The sequence below is a fragment of the Symphodus melops genome (genome assembly GCF_947650265.1).
Source record: "Symphodus melops genome assembly, chromosome: 4".
Classification (NCBI taxonomy): domain Eukaryota; kingdom Metazoa; phylum Chordata; class Actinopteri; order Labriformes; family Labridae; genus Symphodus; species Symphodus melops.
In genome coordinates this window covers 16,208,468-16,230,076 of record NC_136694.1, presented here as the reverse complement: position 1 = coordinate 16,230,076, position 21,609 = coordinate 16,208,468, and the positions used below count along the sequence as shown (strand labels likewise).

The window sequence follows — 21,609 nt, the reverse complement described above, 5'->3', positions numbered from 1 at the left end:
GGAAGCCTAAATGTGTTGGGAATATTTTGTCCTAGCATATAATAATATCATTTGTAAAAAATGATGTCAAAAAAAAAGAAAGAAAAAAGGTTGACTTGAAGAATGGTGATAAAACTTTCTTTCTCTGTGACATACTGTATTTCTTACTATGGTTGATAAACCTTTGAGTGTTATAAGTAACAGCTTTGACTATGTGTAAGGTCATTCTTAAAGCAAATAACCTTAGAAATGTAATGAGCTGTTTACCTCTTGCCATTGTGAGTGTGGAAAAATCCAACCTAGAAATCTTTATTGCAATAACAAAACAAAAAAAAGGTATTTCTCTTTACCAGATAACACTTTTATCATAGCTTGTTTTTTTGTGCTTACTAAATCCACTATGTTTATTAGTTGTGTTTTTGTTGTATCCAATAGATTAGTGGGAGGCTGAAGAGACGAGTAGGCGTTTGTTGAAGTCATGGAACAAAAAGTCCTGCATGACAGATGGCAGCTTTTCACAGGGAACATTCAAACAATCCAGAAAACTTTATTCAAGATATGAACGCAACTTTTAAAAAAATAATCCATGCATGTATTAACTCTGCAAAGACACACAAAAACTCAACTCAACTTTATTTAAAACAAAGGGCAAAGTATTGCAGCTTCAGGTTTGTTGCTCATGATCTTTTTTTTATAAGTAATTCAGGTGTCACCAATGTCGGTAGGCCTGCTGAGCTGCTTCTATCTTCACATGTGACTTCACCTCGCTGCAATAACCTGCAATGTGGATAAGAGAAGCATGTAAGAATGAGTGGACTATCCTAAAAGTAATCAAGTATGATCTTTTCTCAGTGTTGAAAAGTCCATGACTTGGTTTATTCTTCAAATCCCTCTCTTGGTGTGGTAATACCTGTTTGGATCAAAGTGACACTAAGAGAGACATGAGCTGACTTCTTAAGGAAGATCCACTCAGCATAAGAGATATTGCTTTCTCAGCTCAGGTACCTGATGATTGATTAATAACAGTGTAAATCAGGATCAGCGATTATCAGGGGACGGGAAACAAAATTGCAGATCATGGAAGTAGACCTTCTCTGTGGGTCCCTATCTGCAAATACAGCTATTGTTTAAGGGCCTGCTCACCATGAGGCCTCTGATTCCTTTTTGTTCATCGTTCCCCGCTGGAAGTATTTCAAGGACAACAGAAGATGTTGTGAGCGACTTGTATTTAACGTAAACACGCTGGCATAAATGTGAACAAAAGCCATATAGCTTGTGATTTATTGAAAATATCTCTTTTTTACGTCTATAAGTTAAATATTGCAATCACAGGCAATTTTATGATGTTTCTACATAAATACTTTAGCTGACATGAGCTATATATATTTTTTATTTCCTCATGTAAAATGTATAGCTTCTGTCATTTGCATAGAAAGTCAGAAATATAAATCAATTGTACTTTAAAAGTCAAAATGTCTCATTGTATTGCTGCTTTAATTACGTGATAGCTTCTGTATCTGTAACTGTACAGACTATTATGTATATGTACGATTTTTGTTCCCGTTGCACCCATAAGAAATCTTCTGCAACCTATCATCAAAAGTAATGAATAAAGAATTCATTAAGTAATGCAGGATAACTCATAAGAATATGAGAAGCCACACAGGCCTAAATGGTATACTTCAGTTGCTCAAACCCATTGTACTTAGCAATAGATTAACATGGAGTCAGCTATATTTACTGAATTTTCCCCTGGGATTAATAAAATATTTGTGATTTTGATTAGCAATTCCAATTATCACCTCCAAACAGCCGTCTTCGTTCCACTTGTTCAGTCCAAAAAAATATTCTCCATTAGTTTGCACATTTATTAAGAGATTTGTAGCTACGAAAGAACATGTGAAAACTAAGCAGCATTCAGTGGTAGGCTGCATTTTTCCCGTTTGCAATGAAGACGAAAGCAGCTCCCACTCTTGCACCACAGAAAGGAATAGTTAAAAGATCCAAAAATGGATCTTTGTATTGTTTAACAGTGAAGTTGTACTTTCCCGTCTTTGCCCAATAAGATGCTCGATGAGAGATACAGTAGGGGTGCGGAAAGGAGGGCTCCTGAGAGGGATGCAGGGATACAGAAAGGATACCTCTCTTTTGCAAACACAAATAAGAGCAGCACCCTGCTGTCACTGACCCTCCAGTAAGCAAGCCTTTCTCTGTCACAGTTGCTGTTACACACAGGGCCTGGAAAGCCATGTAGACACACAACTGGAACTATGAGGCAAAAAAAGACAGTGGGATGCAGTGAGACACACAGCACAGGAATAAACAAACTCAGTCTCTCAACTCTCACACAACACAGACATTGACACACACTCTTTCGGCTTTTAAAATGCCTCAGGGGCTTTACTCCTGTGTGAATGTTAGTTAATGCTGCTTTAACTAATAGAAAATACAAGCCTAGACACCAAAAGAATTCAAACCTGATTTCTAAAGTTATTTGTGGGAAAGCAGCAGGTCAGGTATCACTACAACTGTGTGAATGGCTTTTCTGGGGTTAAGAGGTGGGTTCAGAAATCTTCCTTATCTCTGTATTGTTCAAATAATTTGAGTAGACTGCACATTGTTCCATCTAATATGTGCAATATACTTTCTTTCTTTCACAATATTGTAATGTTAGTAATGCAGCATAATACTATGAGGCCCATGCTCACATTAAAGTGCTGTACACTTTATCGCCTATTGAAAATCCAGCTGCAATGTAATTGAAATGTTTGATAGGCACCCAAAGTACCTATAGTCAAGTAACAAAAACTATTGTTAGCTTTAACCTAATTTCGAGCTAATGTTATTCTTAGCCTGTAACATTAAATGACAGGCAAATATTCTGTTAGCAAGCTAACATCACCACAGTCTACATTATCCTTAGCCAACGCCTTTTCACCTATTACAGTAAAGTAATAGGTTTATGAATGCTAATGTTCGCTGTTATCTGATGGTCGACAATGAATGGTCAATTTTGTTTTTTAACGTAAAGTGTGACCCATGTCTTCCCCTTTCAGATGCAGAAAAATTGAGAGAGGGTGAAATGATAACTGTTTGATTCCTTACATGTATACAGAGCAACATGGCCACCATGTGAATATGGTCAGTATTAAGATCAGTAACACCAGGTCATTCATTGCAGTGTAAAAAATACATTTAAAGCCAAGATTGGCGGGTCTGTACTGTTTCTTTTAAGTAGTAAAGTAATGGTTAGTTATCTATTCATATTTGCAGTGGTTTTCGATGCATATTGCTCCAAAAAGTTTTTTATTGCACATTACAATATAGTTATAACTTCTTCATTATAACATGCAGGTAAAAAGCAGTAACCTATAATCATTTTAAAAACATACCTTTTAATGTCCAGTGTTTGGATTTGATAAAAAACAACCAACATTTTATATGATAGAATAGATTCACAATCTGTCAAAATCTGTTCCTCCTGTCAGCTTGAAATATACATTGCAGCCTGCGCAGCAGATGGAACTGAAATGCAGAAGGTATCTACAGTGTGTCAGTTTGCAGGTTTGAGTCACTCAGTGTGCGTCAACAGCCTGCCTCCCCTGAACTGAGAAAAGTGAAAGTGACAGACAACAAACTGAGTCCCACAGACTGTTAGAAACAAAACAAAAAACAAACAATCACAGATGGCAGTTTCTATCAGAAAACACCCCCAGTCCTTGTCCTCACAGTGTTTTGAAAAGCTGCTTGTTTACATGTTATGAATTTCCAGTTTTAGTTTTCCAGGATGGAAACCCAAGAGTTCAATAGGCACACATGTAGCTCATTCAAACACAATATAAAGGCAAATCTTGACTGGTAAGTTTTGCTTCACTGTCCAACATTAAGCACATAATGATTACTCATTAATCATTAATTATTTTTTGTTCCCAGTTCTGCACTGCCATATTCCAAATACATTTTAATTGCGTAGCCTTATGCATGCTATAAAAACCTTTATGTCTTTTGTTTACTTGCCCCTCAAGGCATTTGTTAAATTAAAGGTTAAACAAGTCTTTGAATTATATTCTCCTTCTTGGAATATTTTAGCTTTCACATTCATCTTCACTCATAGGCATAAGTGCTGCTGACATACAAACAGAGGCAGAAATAACTCTTCATGTAGCAGGGGTATGAGGATATACCTGTTTGCAACAAAGTGGATAGGAGAGAAGGAAGGTTTTCATGCTTACACATTAAAAACCTGTGGTGAGTAAAGTGTGTCACCCCTAAGCCAGGCCTGTCACTTCAACAAGTCTCCGATATGCCTTTTGAAGATGCTCTCTGCAGAAATGTGCCACATCGGAGCAGTAGGTGAATGTAATGCAGAGGGAAAATGTGTGGTTTCCATGGCAATGGATTTTAAAGATGGGGATTTTGTTTCCGCTACTTCTGGAAAAATGAATAGCTATGATTGTTGAATGAAACCTGAGCGGCAACATGGCAGCTACAGATTGTGATTGTGTTTTTTTCACATACTTAGGTATGAGCATTTAAGGCAAATTGTAAATGAGCATAGTTATATTATCATTATCATAGGCAATATGCAAACCTGTTAAGATACATTTATGTTAAGCTATGTGTGTATGTGTTTGTGTGTAAGAGAGAGAGAAATAAAAAAGAGACAGGGAGAGAGAGAGGGCGGGGGAGAAAGGGGAGGAGGACGGGTGGCTGACAATATGAGGAGGCTCACGTGACAGTCTTTTGAATCCCCGTTTCCCTGCAGCGCAATTTGTCAGAGTACGAACAGTGTCTGCCTGCCTGCCTGCCTCCTCGCATGTACGCATGTCTACTCCTTTTCGGGTACAGAAGGTACAAGGTCCTGCCTTCTTGAAACCTTCACGAGCAGCTCCGCTCTCTTCATCATGTTGTTATCACAGTTAGGAGCTCGCTCTTTTGTTGTTTCCTGCTGAAGCCTTTGAGCTGACCGGTGCCAGCAGCAGCAGCAGCAGGAGGAGGAGGAGGAGAAGGAGAAGGACTCGACAAAAAAAAAACCTTGCAGAAAAAAGGAGAGGAATGCAAAGCTGGACTGGCTAGGCTACTCGTGGTATTTTTTGCCTTGATTGTTCCCACAAGGTGAGTTAAAACTCTCCGTCTGCCAGGAGTACTAACTCTCCTCAATGCACGATCACTAGAGGAGGAGAAAGGAGGAACAACGGAGGAACGGTACAAGTCCTGGGATTTTCACCTAAGACCTAACAGAGTCCCCGACCTGCAGGGGCTTACCCTAAAACCTAAGAAGCGATGTCATCTACTAAATTCAAGAAGGATAAGGAGATCATAGCGGATTATGAGACCCAAGTGAAAGGTACGGTGTGATTGTGTTTTTGTGTGTCCGCCTGTTTAAAAAAAAAAAAAAAGAGCCAGTCTATTAGCCTCCTTGTGTCATTCATGTCTCTGCTGCAGACATCTCTAACGGCCTCTTACAGTGTTAATAAAGATTTTCCCATCTGATGAACCGTGACAGTCAATCCAATGACAAGGGCATCATAGTAGAGCAGTTTTATCTCTGTCTCTCGCTCGCTCTGCTGTGCAAATGTTTCCTTCATGAATTTAAAATATGACATGTTTTAAAATGTGTCTGTGTTATTTTGTACAAGTGTATTGGCTGGTTGTGTTAAAATTACCCCTGTGTTGAAACAGGTTGGAGCTTTGCCTTTATTATTTCAAATCGTTCTTCAGAGATGTGGAAACATGTTTGGGAATTTATTTAATGCCGTGAACACAGATGATGCACATTCAAATAGTACATATTCAGTGGGTTAAAATGGTTGGGGATGTCAATATGGCATCAGCTTTAAACCATAGCACAGTGTTCATACTCTGCTCACGTTTTTTGTGCCTTTTGAATTATTGTCAGTGATTGGCTATTTTCTCACCTGGCAACATGGAAAACACTCTGTGTGAATGATTGTCACTACACTGGGGCTTTTTTAACTGTAAAAAGATTTTACTTACTGATGATCCTGAACCTTTTTTTTATTAACATTTGTGAAACTGTTTGGTATAGCAAAACAATTTAGTCACAAGTTAATGTTGACTGGAAATTTGCACTTCTAATTTATCCAAGTCTATTGATTCTTATATGATGAGCTTAAGGCTAATGTTTTAAGCGTTGGAAAAGAAACAAAAACTAACAAGAGAGTCCATGTAGGCAGTTAACTAACACTACCACCCATATAACCACTCACACTGTTCTTTAAGTGACAGTTTATTCTGTGTTGTGTAGAAAATAAAGGGTCGCTGTCTGGTGACCAGACATTTCTCTAAGTGGATCTGGGGTTCAGTTTCAAGGCCCCAGACCCATCACAGCACTCTGTCTCTCAGTGGTTTCACTAATGTTACGCCTCAGGGGCCTCAGCTGATCATGTACCAGTCCAGACTTTAAGATGCTTGGCATTTGAGTGGATTTGTAGCATTGATCTTTTCTTCTTTGTGTGGAGGGGGTATCATTTTCTGATCTGATAGATTCTCACATATAACCCCAGTCTTGTTTTTGCTCATTCCAAAAAAAAATGCTGTGAATATTCCAGCATGATTTATTCATCTCTGATCCAAGTATGTCATGGGAGAGTTGCTCTTGTTTCAGAGAGCCATGCCGTGTCTGCTCCAGTGTGCATTAGACAGGCAGGGCCCTTGAACTGTGTGAGGAGGACGGATGGTAATTTATGGTGAATGCTGCTTGTTACTCATTCACAGCTGGCATGTTGCATCGCCTGCAGACACAGAGCGCTCTTCTCCTGACATCCACCACCTCACAACAATGGCAGTGAGCAGAGCGTAATGAAATTCAGATTGGGAAATTGCACCTGTCTTATTCTGAGTTATTGCTTTGTGGTTAATGTCTACATGGCAGAGGGAGCAAATCATCAGTGGGTCATTGACTGGGTCATAACAAGATCACAGAGTTGCTTTATTATGTACAAGGGGTGATAAAAGAATCTCTTGGTTTCAACGGTAACAACAAAGAGGGTTAGACTTAAGTAATTAGCTTTGCTTAAATGATTTGACTGCAGGTGTGAAAGCACATCATAATGTAAAATGTAATTCCTCTGTTACAGTGTAACTAATAACTGTTCTAATATGTTAACCTGGGGCCATTCATGAATTCTTGAAGACCCTGAAGGCCTGCTGCCAAAGCTGAGCTCTCTGGAGGACCTTGGGAGATGAAGTTCACTTTACTTAGGCTGTTTTTATTGCTTTTATTTATTTTATTGTCTTTTTTGTGTGCTTTTTGCCTGTACTGCACTTTGGTCAACCAAGTTTGTTTTAAATGTATTATAATAATCTTTGATTGATTGATTGATTGATTGTTCAGCTGGCAGATCCTGCATTAGCATGTCAATAAAGACGGTTTATTCATCGAAGAGAGTGACAATTTTAGATAAAGATAATTTCAGTAAATTTACTGTAGATGCAGATTTTTTTTTCTTTCAGAATTTCCTTGTACACATTCACCATGTGTTGGACCTGCTCTCAAAACACTGTTTGGTTTGAATGAGTGAAGGTGGCACCATTGTTGCACTTGCAGGAAGAGGGGAAGTCTTCAGTAATGGTGACTGTTTTACAGCCCATCAGAAACAAATGGTGATGTAGCTGAGACTTTGTCCATCTTCATAGACAGTCAATGGTATAAACACACGAGTATGAACAGAATGAAGTATTCGAAAAATGGCTGCTAAATAAGTCCAGTGATCATAAGGAAATTAGCTTGTTGAAGAAACAACACCAGTAAATGTCAAGACATGAGTGCACCCAGGCTTGACTCTGTGGTCTTCAGCTTAGCTAAGTTTTATGACATTAGCCTTGAGTTTACATCTTTTTGCTGTACTGTACTTTGACCTGACAGATAGCAGGTTACCTCTTGTGTTTGCTGTGTTCCCTGAATAACACTCAAGTGCAGCTGAACATGCTAGTTCAGTCTGCTAGTTCATGTTCGAAGCCACAAACATGACAATAATATATGTTTTATAAAATATTCAGCTGACTGCTCTAAAAACAGATGTAACCATAGCCTTCTCAAAGACAATATATCTGTTGAGATCAGCATTAATGATGGCTACAACTTATGGAAAGGGTCCTCAAAGTGCATTGAATGTACGCTCATACTCTAACCAAACAAACACAAACAAACAAACAAACAAACATGTTCTAGGTGGGACTGAAGACGACAGGGTTTTGACACCTCCGTGTTCAGGTTTCCTTTTTTCTGGTTAGTTTTAGCTCTTTGTTTCTTTCATCCTGTCAGACCAAATGCCAAACATGTTTAGCCTCACCAGCAGATGCAATAAACTTGAAGGTGCTCTGATAACCACGCATTTCTGAAAGGTGTAATGTAAAACAGGTGTCTTGTACACAAATTAAAGCATGTTTTGCCACAATGTTATCATGGAACATACACTTGTCAAGGTAAAACTATAAAGTCATAGCCTATATTTCTAGCTGCAATAATACACATAGTAATTCTTATGTTGCAATCTGTACTTATACAACAGCTGTATTAAACAAAAAATGCCCCAAAGCTTCTTATTGTTTTTTCTCAAGAATATTTTTATTGAGTTTTTTTACACATTTCCAGCAAGGGAGTACAGGTATTCAGAGGTAGACATTGGGTGTGTGCAAACTGTAAATCAGCGGAAATAAACAGGTACACTTTATCATTTGTACTATACATATAGGTACCAACGTACAGAGGATCCACATAATTCGCATCACACATCTACAGTTACTGGTCACTTCCTGTACCCACACAAATCCTCAATCGGTAGAATCAAGGCGTAAACAGTTTTGAAAAAGAGCAATGAAAGACAAAACAAGACAAACCCCCCCCCCCCCCAAAAAAAAAAAAAAAAAAAAAAAAAAAAACAGAACGAAAACAAAAATAAAATAAAAAGAAACCGCACACTGTCTCTTGCCTGGAGCGAGTCAGAAAGTTAGAAAGTTACAGAGCTGGAAGCCAGGTTATTGGAAAGCTAAAAAGGTAAACAAGTCTGCTTTTATTGTAAGATAACCAAGATCTGGGACAATTAGGTTTACTGATGGTTCCTAAGGTATTCCAGAAAAGGCCCCCACAGCTTTTCAAACCTAATAGTTGAGTTGCAGACTGAATAGCGAATCTTTTCAAGCTTTAGACAGGCCATAAGGTCTCTAAGCCACTGGGCGTGGGTGGGCGGAGCAGCATCCCTCCACTTCAGTAAAATGGCCCGCCTGGCCAAAAGTGACGCAAATGAAATTGTGCGGCGCTTACTGGGAGTGAGATGGTTGTCGTCTCCTGTGGTGCCAAAAATAGCCAGCAGAGGATTAGGTTCCAAATTCAGACGAAGGACTGAAGACAATGTTTGAAAGACTTCTCTCCAGTATTTTTCCAGACTGGGACACGACCAGAACATGTGGATAAGAGAAGCCTCAGCAGTCCTACACTTATCACAACAGGGATCAACATCTGGATAGAAGCAGGATAATTTAGCCTTTGATATGTGGGCCCTATGCACTACTTTGAACTGTAGCAGGCTATGACGAGCACAGAGGGAGGTTGAATTGACCAGTTTAAAAATTGAACTCCAAGTGTCATCCGAAATAGACAGGTTTAGATCCCGTTCCCAGGAAGATTTGATTTTGTCAAGGGGGGCCTGTTTAATAGCTGCCAGTCTGTCATATATTATCGATATTAGCCCTTTTCGTGAGGGATGCAGGTTGAGGAGAGCATCAACAACATGCGTGTCAGGTGTCTCAGGGAAGTTTGGTAATTGACTACGGAGGAAGTGACGAAGTTGCAGGTATCTAAAGAAGTGAGTGCTCGGTAGGCTAAATTTCTTAGAGAGTTGCTCAAATGAAGCAAAACTGTTTTCTATGAAGAGGTCCTTAAAACGTAGCTTCTTATTGTTTAAACAAAAAAGAATATACCATGGGATACAATGATGTTCTGACTGCAACAAGTGTTGTTTTTCTATTTAAATGCTGATGAGAATCATTACACTCGGTGTGTCTCTATTTGTTGTTGCTGCTCGCTGCAGACAGCTCTGCTGAGCGAAGTAAATGCTCAGAGCAGTTCAGGGTTCATGGTGGTTATAGCAAAGAAATAATGATCGCAAACACAGCCTGTGGTCTCAACAATACCCAGGGCTAGTGATGTGTTAACCTGGGTTTATTATTGGAACTCAATGTGTTGCTCAGTTGTTGCTAGAAATGTGTCTCATGAATGGAGCTTAATTGTAACCATTACGGTTTGATTTGGTTGGTTAGCTATTAACACCCTGCCGGGCCACATGCAGCTGGCTGTGTACAAAATGACATGTTTTAGGCTTGAGAAACGGTTGCACTGACTCAGCGGCTGACTATCCTCAAGCTGCCAGCTTGTTTGGAAAACCTGCTGCTGACTGAGAGAACATTTGCAGAGAAAAAAAAATCTTCTACCAGCTATTTACCCGGAATAATCTTCAGTGGGACAGCTTGTTTACTCTTTTGGGCTTCATTCAGAGTTTGTTTGTTTGTCTGGTTGGCTCTGACTAGTCAAAAAAAAATGCTAGCTGAAGTTGGTCTACTGCTGACTCATTGGAGAGGATTTTAATCTATAAATACCAGCAAAGTCATGAGGAAAAGTTTCACATTTTGGAGAATAGACTCAGATTTCTTATCAATAATATGAAAAGTCTAATACAACTTGTGTGTGTGTATGGAGAGCATGAAACCTCCTCCAGCAGGTAGAAGCAACAGCTAGCTTGGGGTTATTGAAAGGAAAACAAAATGAACGACAGTCCAAGTGATTCCACAATGGTATAATATTGGTGTCCGAGTCTGTGAATTCACAGTGCCTCATAGCGTTAAAGAAGCAGCGAAGCTCCCCATGCACAAACACAATCTTTTAATGCCCCTTGAACGTGCCTACTTCCATATGCAGTACTGGTGGAGTATCCCTTTGTCCCCCGTTACACCTGTGTGACGTACAGTGAGGGTGAGCCTGCATGAAGGTAAATAACGCTATCAGCATACATTTAGAAAAACAATACGTCTTGCAGCCAGGTGATCATTTGATTCCATGGTATTGACATTTAAACTACACACTTGACAGAAATGTCAGGATTAAAAAAAAATGCCAAAAAAACCCTGAATTATCTGGGATGTATCTGTGACATAAGAACCAAGACCAAGACAAACCTATAAATCATTCAGTTGTCCTTCATTTCTCTTAACTTTGCTGACTGCTCTGGGTCTCTATCAGCTCAGTGTGATTAATGCAGCTGCCTCTTGATCAATTGAGAGTTTGTCTACTAGTCATTCAAGAAATAATCTGTTTTGTCTTAAAGGGGCGATCATCTATGCCTGGCGTACCAGGCATAGATGATCATTCGAATCAGTCTACCATTGTTGATACAAAGGTCCAGTTACATAGAAAGGCAATTTTATTTTCTTGGTTATTTGGTGCCAGACTGTACATGACCTCCCTTCTCATTTTGTTCAGTTGTCTGTGTTGAAAGAGTTTGAATCAGTGGTGTCTGGAGAAGTGCAGTGTTCAACATCATGATTGTATTACAGGTCCAGTAATACACCACTGTTTGCTGTGGGACTTTATTCAAGTTACAGAGCTGTTGCACTTATACATAAAATTGAAGGGTCTCATTTTAACTTGATATTGGATACTGTATGTTCTCTTAAAGATATATGTAGGTTTGTACTGTAAGATACACATAGAGCACAGTTTCCATTTTGCACTTGGATACATACACTCCAAAAGGAAAACAATAGGTCCCATTAACCACATTCACAATGCGGCTGTTTCCACTTACATAATCCTCAGGGATAAAGTTAAAATGCTGATATATGTTTCCTGGTTTGTGAATAGAATTGGATCAATATTATTTTGCTGCTTCCCAAATTCACCATGCACTGAAATGACAATGAAAAATAAGAATCTAAAATCCACATCAGGTCAGGTTGAATTAAAAAAAAGTTGTCTTCAGCATTTACTTCCAAGTTAATACAACGTTTGATTGTGTTTATGATGTGATGAGTAACAATAATGTTGGCTTGAATTTGAGTTTAAATGTCCTTGTCCTCTTGATTTTTTTCTGTCAAATGTTATTGCCTATCTATTGAGAAATGGTGACATAATGAGCATTTGTCATTTACTGTCACTTCCGGCTTGAAACTTTGAGCACAGCGAAACCATGTTATAGCGGCATTAAAGCTTCCCACCCGTAACATGACATTGGAGAAAAAAGGGCACTGTGAATATTGTAAAGGGATAATGATGTTGACTCTTAATCTTAATCCACGATTTGGGATTGCGTGGAAAATGTATCATCCTACCCGCCTTCCGCTACATCCCTCTGCAGAATCTCAGCGATAAAAAAGGCAGCATTTAAAGCCCCGTTTCCACACAGCAGTCCGGTACAGATCAGTATGGTTTGGTACGGTTCGGTTCGGTAAAGCCTGATCCCCTTTGTGTTTCCACAGTCACCCATGCCCTGTGTAATAGGTGGCATGTAAACTGGATGCCAATAGCCGCGTCAGCTACGTAATAGCGTCACATGATAGCAGCTAACCGCTAACAGCTAGACGCTAACTAATAAATTCAACAGAGTAGAAAAACACTACACATACAAAACAAACGCTGGATGACATCCAGCAGTTCATCCACTTTGTCACTGTCATGTGACTCTTTATTATAAAAACTCAATCAAGCTTTGTTTCAGAGAAGGCTGTGTGAGGCGAGGAGAAATACAGACGTAAACAATCAGTCAACGGTTTAAACACGGCGGAGTTTTGTTTGCCGACGCAATACGGGAAGTGACGATTCTTTCAACCAACCAACAGACTGCAGGGTTTAGCTCCAACTTTTCGGGTCGGCTCGACATTCTCGTGACCCCAACAGAAGGGTCCCAAAAAGTACGACGGTACGGATCGGTTATTTGGGAATCTTTCCTGGGATTAGTCTATGGAAACGCCGCAAAATGCGTGCCGTACCGAGACGAACCGGACCGCTCGGTGGAAAAGGAGCTAGAGCTTAGAGGTGTGTTAGACGCAGTGGAGATCCACTCTACAACTAACACATTCCAGTCTTTAAATATATTTTAACTCTATATTTTCAAATTCACACAGAACCAACGTGTTGAAAGGTGTCTGCTAGTTATGAGAAAAATATGCGCTGTGCGATAACATTGTGCAGTATTTCTTTAACGACAAGAATTGCTATAAATAAACATAAATATACTATTGTGTATATTAGCTTTTACTGAGTTCTTTTGCTATGCATTTATCACAAATGCTAATGTTGAGGCTGCAATGACATTGTGATTAGTTTCCCAGCCCTCGAATGATTTCTTAGTTTCAAACGCTGCTTCGACTTTTCTCTATTTCATCTTATCATGTCTGCATTTATAATTATAAGAACCTTCATGTTAGTAATGTGACGTCAAAGCCTGCTGTAGTTATAGCTGTATACAGAGTCAAACAAAATCTGTTGCATTGCAATTTGTTTAGGTCCCTGCAAGCTTACTTTATGTCGCCAGCTAGTGAAGCCAGTGCACAGATACAAACACTCATCCACTAAGTGAACAGAGTGTGTTACGTGTTCAACTTTTTCAAAGTAAGAGAGTAATAGTGTATAAAAAAGACTTCTGTAGATCACAGAAACATTTTTTACAAACACTTTTATTTTTATATTTAATATTAATGTCCGTGATGAGTGAGAACAGTGTTGTAGAAATGATGCAGCTTTTTACAGTCTAGTTGGAGAAACTAAAGAATTAAACAAAACAAAAAACATATCCTGCTGAGAAACATGTCAAACTGAAGAAAGAGGGCAGCTCTGCAAAAATAACTCAGAAGCACAAAGGTCACTATATTTGAGGGATTAATTAGCCAAGTTTTTAGCTTGGGACCTGCTAGACTAACTTTATCATTTACCACTATAGACTTGAGATAATTAAAGAGAGCACCTATTTGCAGCTCACCCACCTCTGATGGTAGAAATAGAAGCACATGTGGCACAGGCTCATTATACATCATAGGGGCAACACACTGTGGCATTTTGTCTTTATAAAAGAATGAATTTATATAAAGACTATCATGACATACCATAATGGGCCATGTATAAAACGGTAAGAAAGCAAGCCAAAAAAAACAAAACGCATGCTGTGGTATAGTTACAAACCTGAGGGTAAACTAAGTGCAAAATATTATATACTCTGTTTATCTCTGTCTTTTCAATCCAAACTATTTTCTCTGTTTCACCCACTCTGAAAAGAGAAAAGAGCTGTCCTTGCTGTTGGATAAATTCATTTAAAAAAACTCCCAGCGCTTTTTTTAAATACCCTTTGTGGGAGTATTTCACTTTGATTTAATGCACCTCATCAGCTGCACGGACACATTTATATCCCGTCTCAGTGCATACAGCCACACGTGCATCCTCACATCCATCAGACTCCACCTCTCCTCCAATAAGCTGCTCCCAGGGGACTGGTACACACCCTTGTTGCCATGGAGACACCTCTCAGCCTGGTCCTGAAGAGATACAAGCAGTTATGGACTGTTGGACTGAAAGGGCGTTTTTTTTGGGGCTGTGGCTTATGCTCTGACTTCCTCGAGTCAATAATGCCCTCAGGTGATGATGATCCAGGCAGCAGAGAGGAAATCATGTCACAGATATCAATTTAAAGCAGAATGACAATTTATTACACTTTTTTAAACAAAGCTGTGCAGTTAAATGTGTTTTTTCAGCACTGAAAGGCTAAAAGCATTGTCTGTTCATCATCAAGCTAATTAAGCTTAAATAGCCTTCATTTAGTATAAAAGGGTTGATGAACCCTGAAAAGCTGTAAAAAAAAAGCTAGTTAAGAGAATATGCAACGAAAAATTCGATAAACCATCAGATAATTAGGCGAGAGGATTAAGAGTGAAGGACAATCCTGAGACTGACAGCTGACATCTTGCTGCCGGACGTTCTTGTCAGCTCACCTCTGCTCCCGCCATTGATTAGTCTCAGCTCCTGTTGTCTTATCTTTTCAGTACATGTGCTGCAGCAGTCTGTGCTAATAAGGGTACAGACAAGATATAGAGACAGAGAAGCAGAGAGGACCCTGCGCTGACATATGGAGCAGACCCCTCATGAATCCAAAATTGTGTTAATCATTAGAGGATTTAAAAGGAGAGATGGAAAAGAAGAAAAGAACAGAGAAATAGGGGATTAGTTCAACAACTGGAACTTGTATTGTGAAAGTCAGTACGAGGGATAGAATGAGTAAATTAGGGTCTGGATAAGGGGGTTGCATTTGTCTGCTTTTCATGTGAATTTGGCTCTGCAGTGTAGAGCCCAGATACTGCAGAGCTGAGTACGGGGATTAGCTTCGTGAAATTTGGCTCGGAGTGCCTTTTGCCTGCTGTGTGTGTGTGTGCATATTGTTTTTTTTTCTTACAGAATGCTCAAGGACTATTTTTAAATTGTGTAATACCTTCTGAGGCTGTTTTTGATTTTGAATGTATCCCCATCACAAGTGGACGCGTTCTTTTTGCTCCAAAATATTAGCATGGTATAAAACATTATTTCTGTGAACGGAACGTAAAGTTGAATCTGAGCTTCTTATTAAACCTCTAAATGTGCACCAAACATGCACCAACTTTATGTGCAAAGAAGGCACATACATAGTCTGATGGTACTATAAGTGAGATAGGTGAGGAGTTTTTCAGCGTCAGTATCCTGCAGTCAAAGATCAATCTCTTCTGCTCCTCCTCAAACAACCCGGCTTCCCCCGCTGCCCTCGGGATAGTCTGCAGATAATCCCTCTTGTTCACTGCCTCCAAATTTTATCTGGAATTCGTTGCGTCAAGACATCATGTGGCACTCCAAAAGAGCAAACTTGCAGAAAAATGCTGCACCAGTGAATCATCACTGGTGTCCTGGATTGACTTTTGTAGCAAGGGCATGTTTTTAACTCTTTAAGATTAGAAGTGAAGTCTTATTCTCAGGCAAAATACAGATGCTGCAACTGTGTGAGGAATATGTGGGAGGCAGTGATAGTTAGAGTCAGGAAGAAACTTCATAACCATTTTGAAGACTGGATTATACTGTAGGAAGCGTTATCTTGTAGCTGTCCATGCCACCTCACCATCATGCCCTCCGGACACAGGTACAGGTCCCTGTTGTGCAGGAGGGCACGATACAGCAGAAGCCTAGTGCCATTCAGCCCTCAATAAAATGCATGACATAGAGCCACCTCATTTTCATTCCCTGGTCCCCTCATAACCATATGCACTGTATGTCCTGTTGTCTCTCATGTATGTTTCTTTGTCACTCTCTGTCGGCGCGCAGCCCTTAAACTGTACGGTTTTTGGTGAAAAAGAATTTCCCCTCTGGGACAATAAAGACTAAAATCAACTCAAACTCATCTTATTTGCATCAGATTTGGAGGTGTAAACATCACGGCAGAAACAAACCCTTAATGTAGATTAGAGATTTGTTTGTTTGTTTGTTTTCTTGTTTGTTTTTATTCTTTAGAAATCACATTGAATAAAAATGAACGTGTGGTGGGTCGGTGGTATAAAACGTCTAAAGAGGATTTTTTTCTGATGTATACCTTTAGTGTTAAATGCAGTCTCAAGTGCTTGATTACTCAGGATTGCTAACTCGATAAACAGAATGGTAACCTGAAAACAGCTGCCATCGCCCGTGGAAGCCTAAAAAATCATCATGGGATTTCACACTGTTTTTAGTGTTATGCATCTGGAGCGAAGCCAAAGCACAATCTCGATGTATTACGTATTTTAAGACATTTTTACTGTGGTGAGAAAACTTTTGATGGACTCCACAGAAGCTGAATGTCCATACACGATTTCTCAATAATAGAAACATCTTTACACTGTTCTTGAACACAGCTGCAAATACAGGTTTTGTCTGTAAGGGTCAAAGGTCAGGGATCTTCAACATCCTACTATTGTTTTCAGAGGTTTTCCTGCTCTGTGCTTTCATTTCCTGAAAGAAAAAATAATATTAACAAGCAGGTGTCCAGTGGAAAAGTCTCTTATAACATTGTTGTATGGACTTCAATTAAGGGAGAAGAAGTGTCTTTTGTGGATCGCCTGCTGTCTAAATATCTCAGTATATTTCATGATTAACCTCTAGGGGCTGTGTCCAGACTTCTTTGGCTGGGGTGACCCACCTTGGGTACTGACCTTAGTGGGCAAACAAAACCAAATAGCTGTATTCAAAAACAGGGATTCAAAAACAAATGTGTATGAAAAGTCACCATTACTTAACAAACTCCTAAATCTTCTACACTGTCTAACTTCCAAAAATGCAAGTAAGTAAATCGCACGTTAGAGAGTGTGCGCACATTTTTGCTTGGATATTTTAATAGAAGGAGAAAAGTATGTCAGGTATTATTTTACTGACAAAACAAATAACTTCATTAACATGTACAGAAGATTATTAGCAGCCTTTTAAAAACAGCCAGAGTGGTTGATTTCAACTTAAGCCCCACCTCTGATTGGACGAATAGCCAATCATTGATTTGGATTTCAGGGTGGAACCTTGGGTGGCAAATCAGATTTCAAGATGGGCAGTTAAGACCACTCTAGACATGCCCTTGTTTACAAAGCAGTAATACAAAGCAGTAAACTGCCAGCAGAAAGTCTAAGTAAAATCTGAAGGAGATCAAACAACCAAGAACACAAATGCAAATACAAACACAACATACTTTCTTTAACTCAATGAAATCTGTGTTTTAATACATCGCGACCCCCTGAATGTCTGTGACAAACTCCAGTTCAAAGAGAAACGCTTTTAAAAATCTGAGATCTGTTCAATTAATTAATTCAAAAACTACTGATAAATCAAATCGGATTAATACAGTTTTTAGGATTTATTCCAGCTTTTGCTTAACTTTATTCGGAGCCTTCGAGTGAAATGTATGTGGCCCAATTATTCAAACAGCTCGGAAGTTGTGTTTTGTAGTTTTCAAGAATTGCAGAGCCTTTTTCTTTGCATTCTTTAACCCAGCATGCATCAAAACCATCAATTAAGCTTATATTAACAGCAAACATTTATTTGTACTGTTCCCTCACATGGTCCTCAATATATATATATGCTCTTCTCAAACTTTAAAGGATACATTTATCTTCACACGATGATATCTGGCCTTTGTATGTTTGATCCCAGCAGAGTGTGGCCATATTTCAGCTGCTCCACTCTCATCCCCCCCCCTCTCCATCAGCCTTTTTTGTCTGAAGATAACTCCCCATCACCCTCCTCCCAAAGAAAAGGAAAAAGCAGATGGCTCCATCCTAAAATAGCGAGAGGACTCACAGTGAAGGCCTGCCACAGATAATAACAGCGTGGTTAATCAAGCAACAACATTCAAGGTTTAACTTGCTCACTTTGAGTGGTGTTTGTGGTGGTCTGTCATAACAGTACCTCCTGCATTGAGGGATTTTTCTGGCAAAAACTCTAAAACAAAAGCTGTCATGGTCTCATTAGAGGCTCCTCATCTTTCATTTCAATCCATTGCCAGGCTTTTGTAGCTAAATACTAACAGTGGGTGCTAAGAGTCAGTATTTTTATTCCGACTGGAAAAAAAGTCAACATTGTTTATTAATTTTCCAGAACATTGCTCATGAAATTGTATGAAAGGACCCATCTGGAACAATGCTCTGTGTAGACTCAAGGATATCTGGACTTTGAAGCCTTGTGTTGTGTTTTGAAGCTAAGAAAACTGGAGCAGCTGAGCTAAAAGTGGGGCAACAGTGCACAGCAGGATCAGAAAGACATCTAAGGGTTAGGCATTCATGTCAAAAATGAACGAGGGCTGGTTCAAAAGACATCAACACTCAGTCATGTTTTAAACAGATAGTATGGAAGAAGACATTTCTCTATTTATGAAACAGGATTTTTTTTTTTTTTTTTTTTTAACAAGTTAACGCCTGATTTGTCGTGGTTATAACCATAAATCTTTTCTTTATGCATGCTATAAAGGCAGGCCTTGTAATGTCTTCACCTGGTATCTGTTCAAAAAGATGAAATATCTCATAGTTCATCTTCCCTTTTTATTGGGACACTCCTCCTCCTCCTCCTCCTCCTTGTACTTCTCTCCTCTGGTTAAAAACAACCACAGAGGGGTCATTCCCTTTGACTAAACCACAGCAAGTGAAGCCACTCACAGAGCTGGGAATACTTAGGGAGCAGCTCTCCAATTGCTCATGGTTTCTCAGAGGGAAGGGCACACTTCTGGTGTGTGTGTGTACGTGTGTGTGTGAGACCTATTTTTCCAAGCTCATCTGTTAATGGCAGAGCTGCATCTGGTGGTTACTGAGTTCCCTTTTTTTTTTGTCAGACTGTTTTCTAAAGTCCTTCTTGTCACTCACGCAGATCAGGAGCACAGTTTCCTGGGGGCAAGAGTTTTTTTCTTTTCTTTTTTTTTAAATGTAAAAGGCAAACGGGGAACATAGCTGCATGTCTGGATAGAAAATACATTCCTGACGGCGCTGCAGCAGCAGAGGTAGTATCGCTCTCTAAGCCCACAGAGTTTGAGGGGGAGAGTGAGGATAAAGAAGGAGGGCAGGGATGGTGGTTAACCACAGAGTGAAGCACGCCGCTTCAGGCTGAGGCAAGGCGGCACGACATCACAGGGAAAGAAAGGGCCCTCCCGCCCTGCAGAACAGCACTGTTTCACTTTGAATGGCAAACTTCCCCCAGCAGTAAGAGGCTGCTTATATCCACAAGGAGGACTCGGCTGAAAAAATTACACCCTGAACAGCATGGAAACACAGTCTGTGTGACGGCTGTGGTTAAACATTCAGTCAGCAGTTCATCTGACTGACACACTGCACTGCAATTGGTCAGATTAAATAGAATATATTCTTTAGGGTTAAAATGCAATGAGTCATTTTTTTACTTAAGCATGTTCCACCATGCAGTGACATAATACTTTTTTTCCCCCATTCATTTCATCCATTCAGAGCTTTTGAAGACAGAAACAAAAGGGCCTTCTGGTTGGAGAAAACAAGGTTGAGGGAGCTGGAAAAACAACAACCACCTTACAATGGGATAAAATACTGATTTAAAGTACTGTTGTTGGTGAAGCCAAAAAACCCATAGGTCATTTGGTTTATTGTCAAAGGTCCAGACAACTGGAAATTTAATCAGTTCTTCAAATAGACAAAACAAAAAAAATGGAACTATGCATGAATTAATGCAACGAAACATTAACCTTGAGTTTTTCCATTTGATACTACTACTAGACCTGGCCTAGGAACTGCACTTTGGGACAGTAAAGAGCCTAATATGAGCTGATTTAAAGGCATGTTTGTATTTAATAAATAACTCAAGGTGATTTCCTCCCTCTTGAGAATCGACTCATCCCGTTTGTTCCAGCTCCTTCCACCAGGTTGTGTTTGAATTCTGCAGAATAGTCCTTTATCTCTCTGTGTCTCTCTGTTCCGGAGTCGGAGTGTCTTTGCTGACAGCACTACAAAGAGGAGTCGGGTTTCTCTCGTGGGTTTCTGCGAGCTGGAAGGATGTTCAGTCTGTCTGGCGGCATCAGGTTCCTCTGAGAAGAAATCTTACTACTCGCTCCAAGTGGAGTAGAGCATTTGCTTCTCATTAAACACACTCGGGTTGTCTTAGCGACTTAGCATGATTATTCAGACTCTCAGGTAGAAGCTTTATGTTCCGGCATGTCTGAAGAAACTTGAAATTTCCAAGAAAATATTCAAGATTAAGACATTTAAGGCATATAAATTTGAAGTAAATCGAGTTCTATTAAGGCGGTTTGATATGTTTTTAAAGGCCCTTTTAATCCAGGGAATATCTTTCTCTATTATGACAGCACTATAAATGTCTGACACATAACCACTTTTGTTTGCATTTGTTATTCAGAGATCCGTAACCAGCTGGTGGAGCAGTTCAAATGCTTGGAGCAGCAATCTGAGTCTCGTATCCAGCTGCTGCAGGACCTGCAGGAGTTCTTCCGCCGCAAAGCAGAAATCGACCTGGAATATTCCCGCAGCTTAGAGAAACTGGCCGAGAGGTTCTCCTCAAAGATCCGCAGCTCCAGGGAGCACCAACAGTTCAAGTGAGTCTCCCTCTCGGCACCCTGGAAATGCTGCATTTGATGCTGATACTGTTACATTTAGTTTTCATAGAGACTGTATGCAAGGTCTCCGAATATATAGTTCTCTACTAACAACAGAAAGCTCATCTCTAACCCTTCTTAATGATGTATAAATAGTGTATTGACTTATCCACTAAGAACAAGCACCTTCCTAACAGCAACAACTAATGTGAATACGTATATAAATATATGGTTTTTAATTGTAGCACATTTTTAGAATAAAATTTAAGTTTAAGAGGACATATTAGGACAAATCCACTTTACAGTGTTTTTGGGTAGCCTGGGTTTTTACCAAGCCACAAAATTTGAAATGAACCCATTCAGTCGTTTTGTCATCTCCACAAGTCTTAAAATACAAAGACAAATGCTCCATTGCAACTTTGCTCAACTTGTGACATCACAGTGAGAATCTGTTTAAAGAATACCCTCCCCTCCCCTGGTGTCTCCAAAGATAGATAGATAGATAGATAGATAGATAGATAGATAGATA

The 21,609-nt window shown here is 39.5% G+C and overlaps 1 protein-coding gene across 2 annotated transcripts in view; it reads left to right on the top strand.

Annotated features, from left to right (window-relative positions):
* The first annotated feature begins 4,667 nt into the window (after window positions 1-4,667).
* srgap3 (SLIT-ROBO Rho GTPase activating protein 3) overlaps window positions 4,668-21,609 on the top strand; it is a 57,041-nt gene continuing 40,099 nt past the window's right edge. For both annotated transcript variants that reach the window (XM_079342564.1, XM_079342563.1), the window contains exons 1-2: window positions 4,668-5,326; window positions 20,885-21,080. In XM_079342564.1, the coding sequence (XP_079198690.1) occupies window positions 5,263-5,326; window positions 20,885-21,080 (260 nt within the window). In that variant the 5' untranslated portion in view covers window positions 4,668-5,262. The remainder of the gene's footprint in view (window positions 5,327-20,884; window positions 21,081-21,609) is intronic.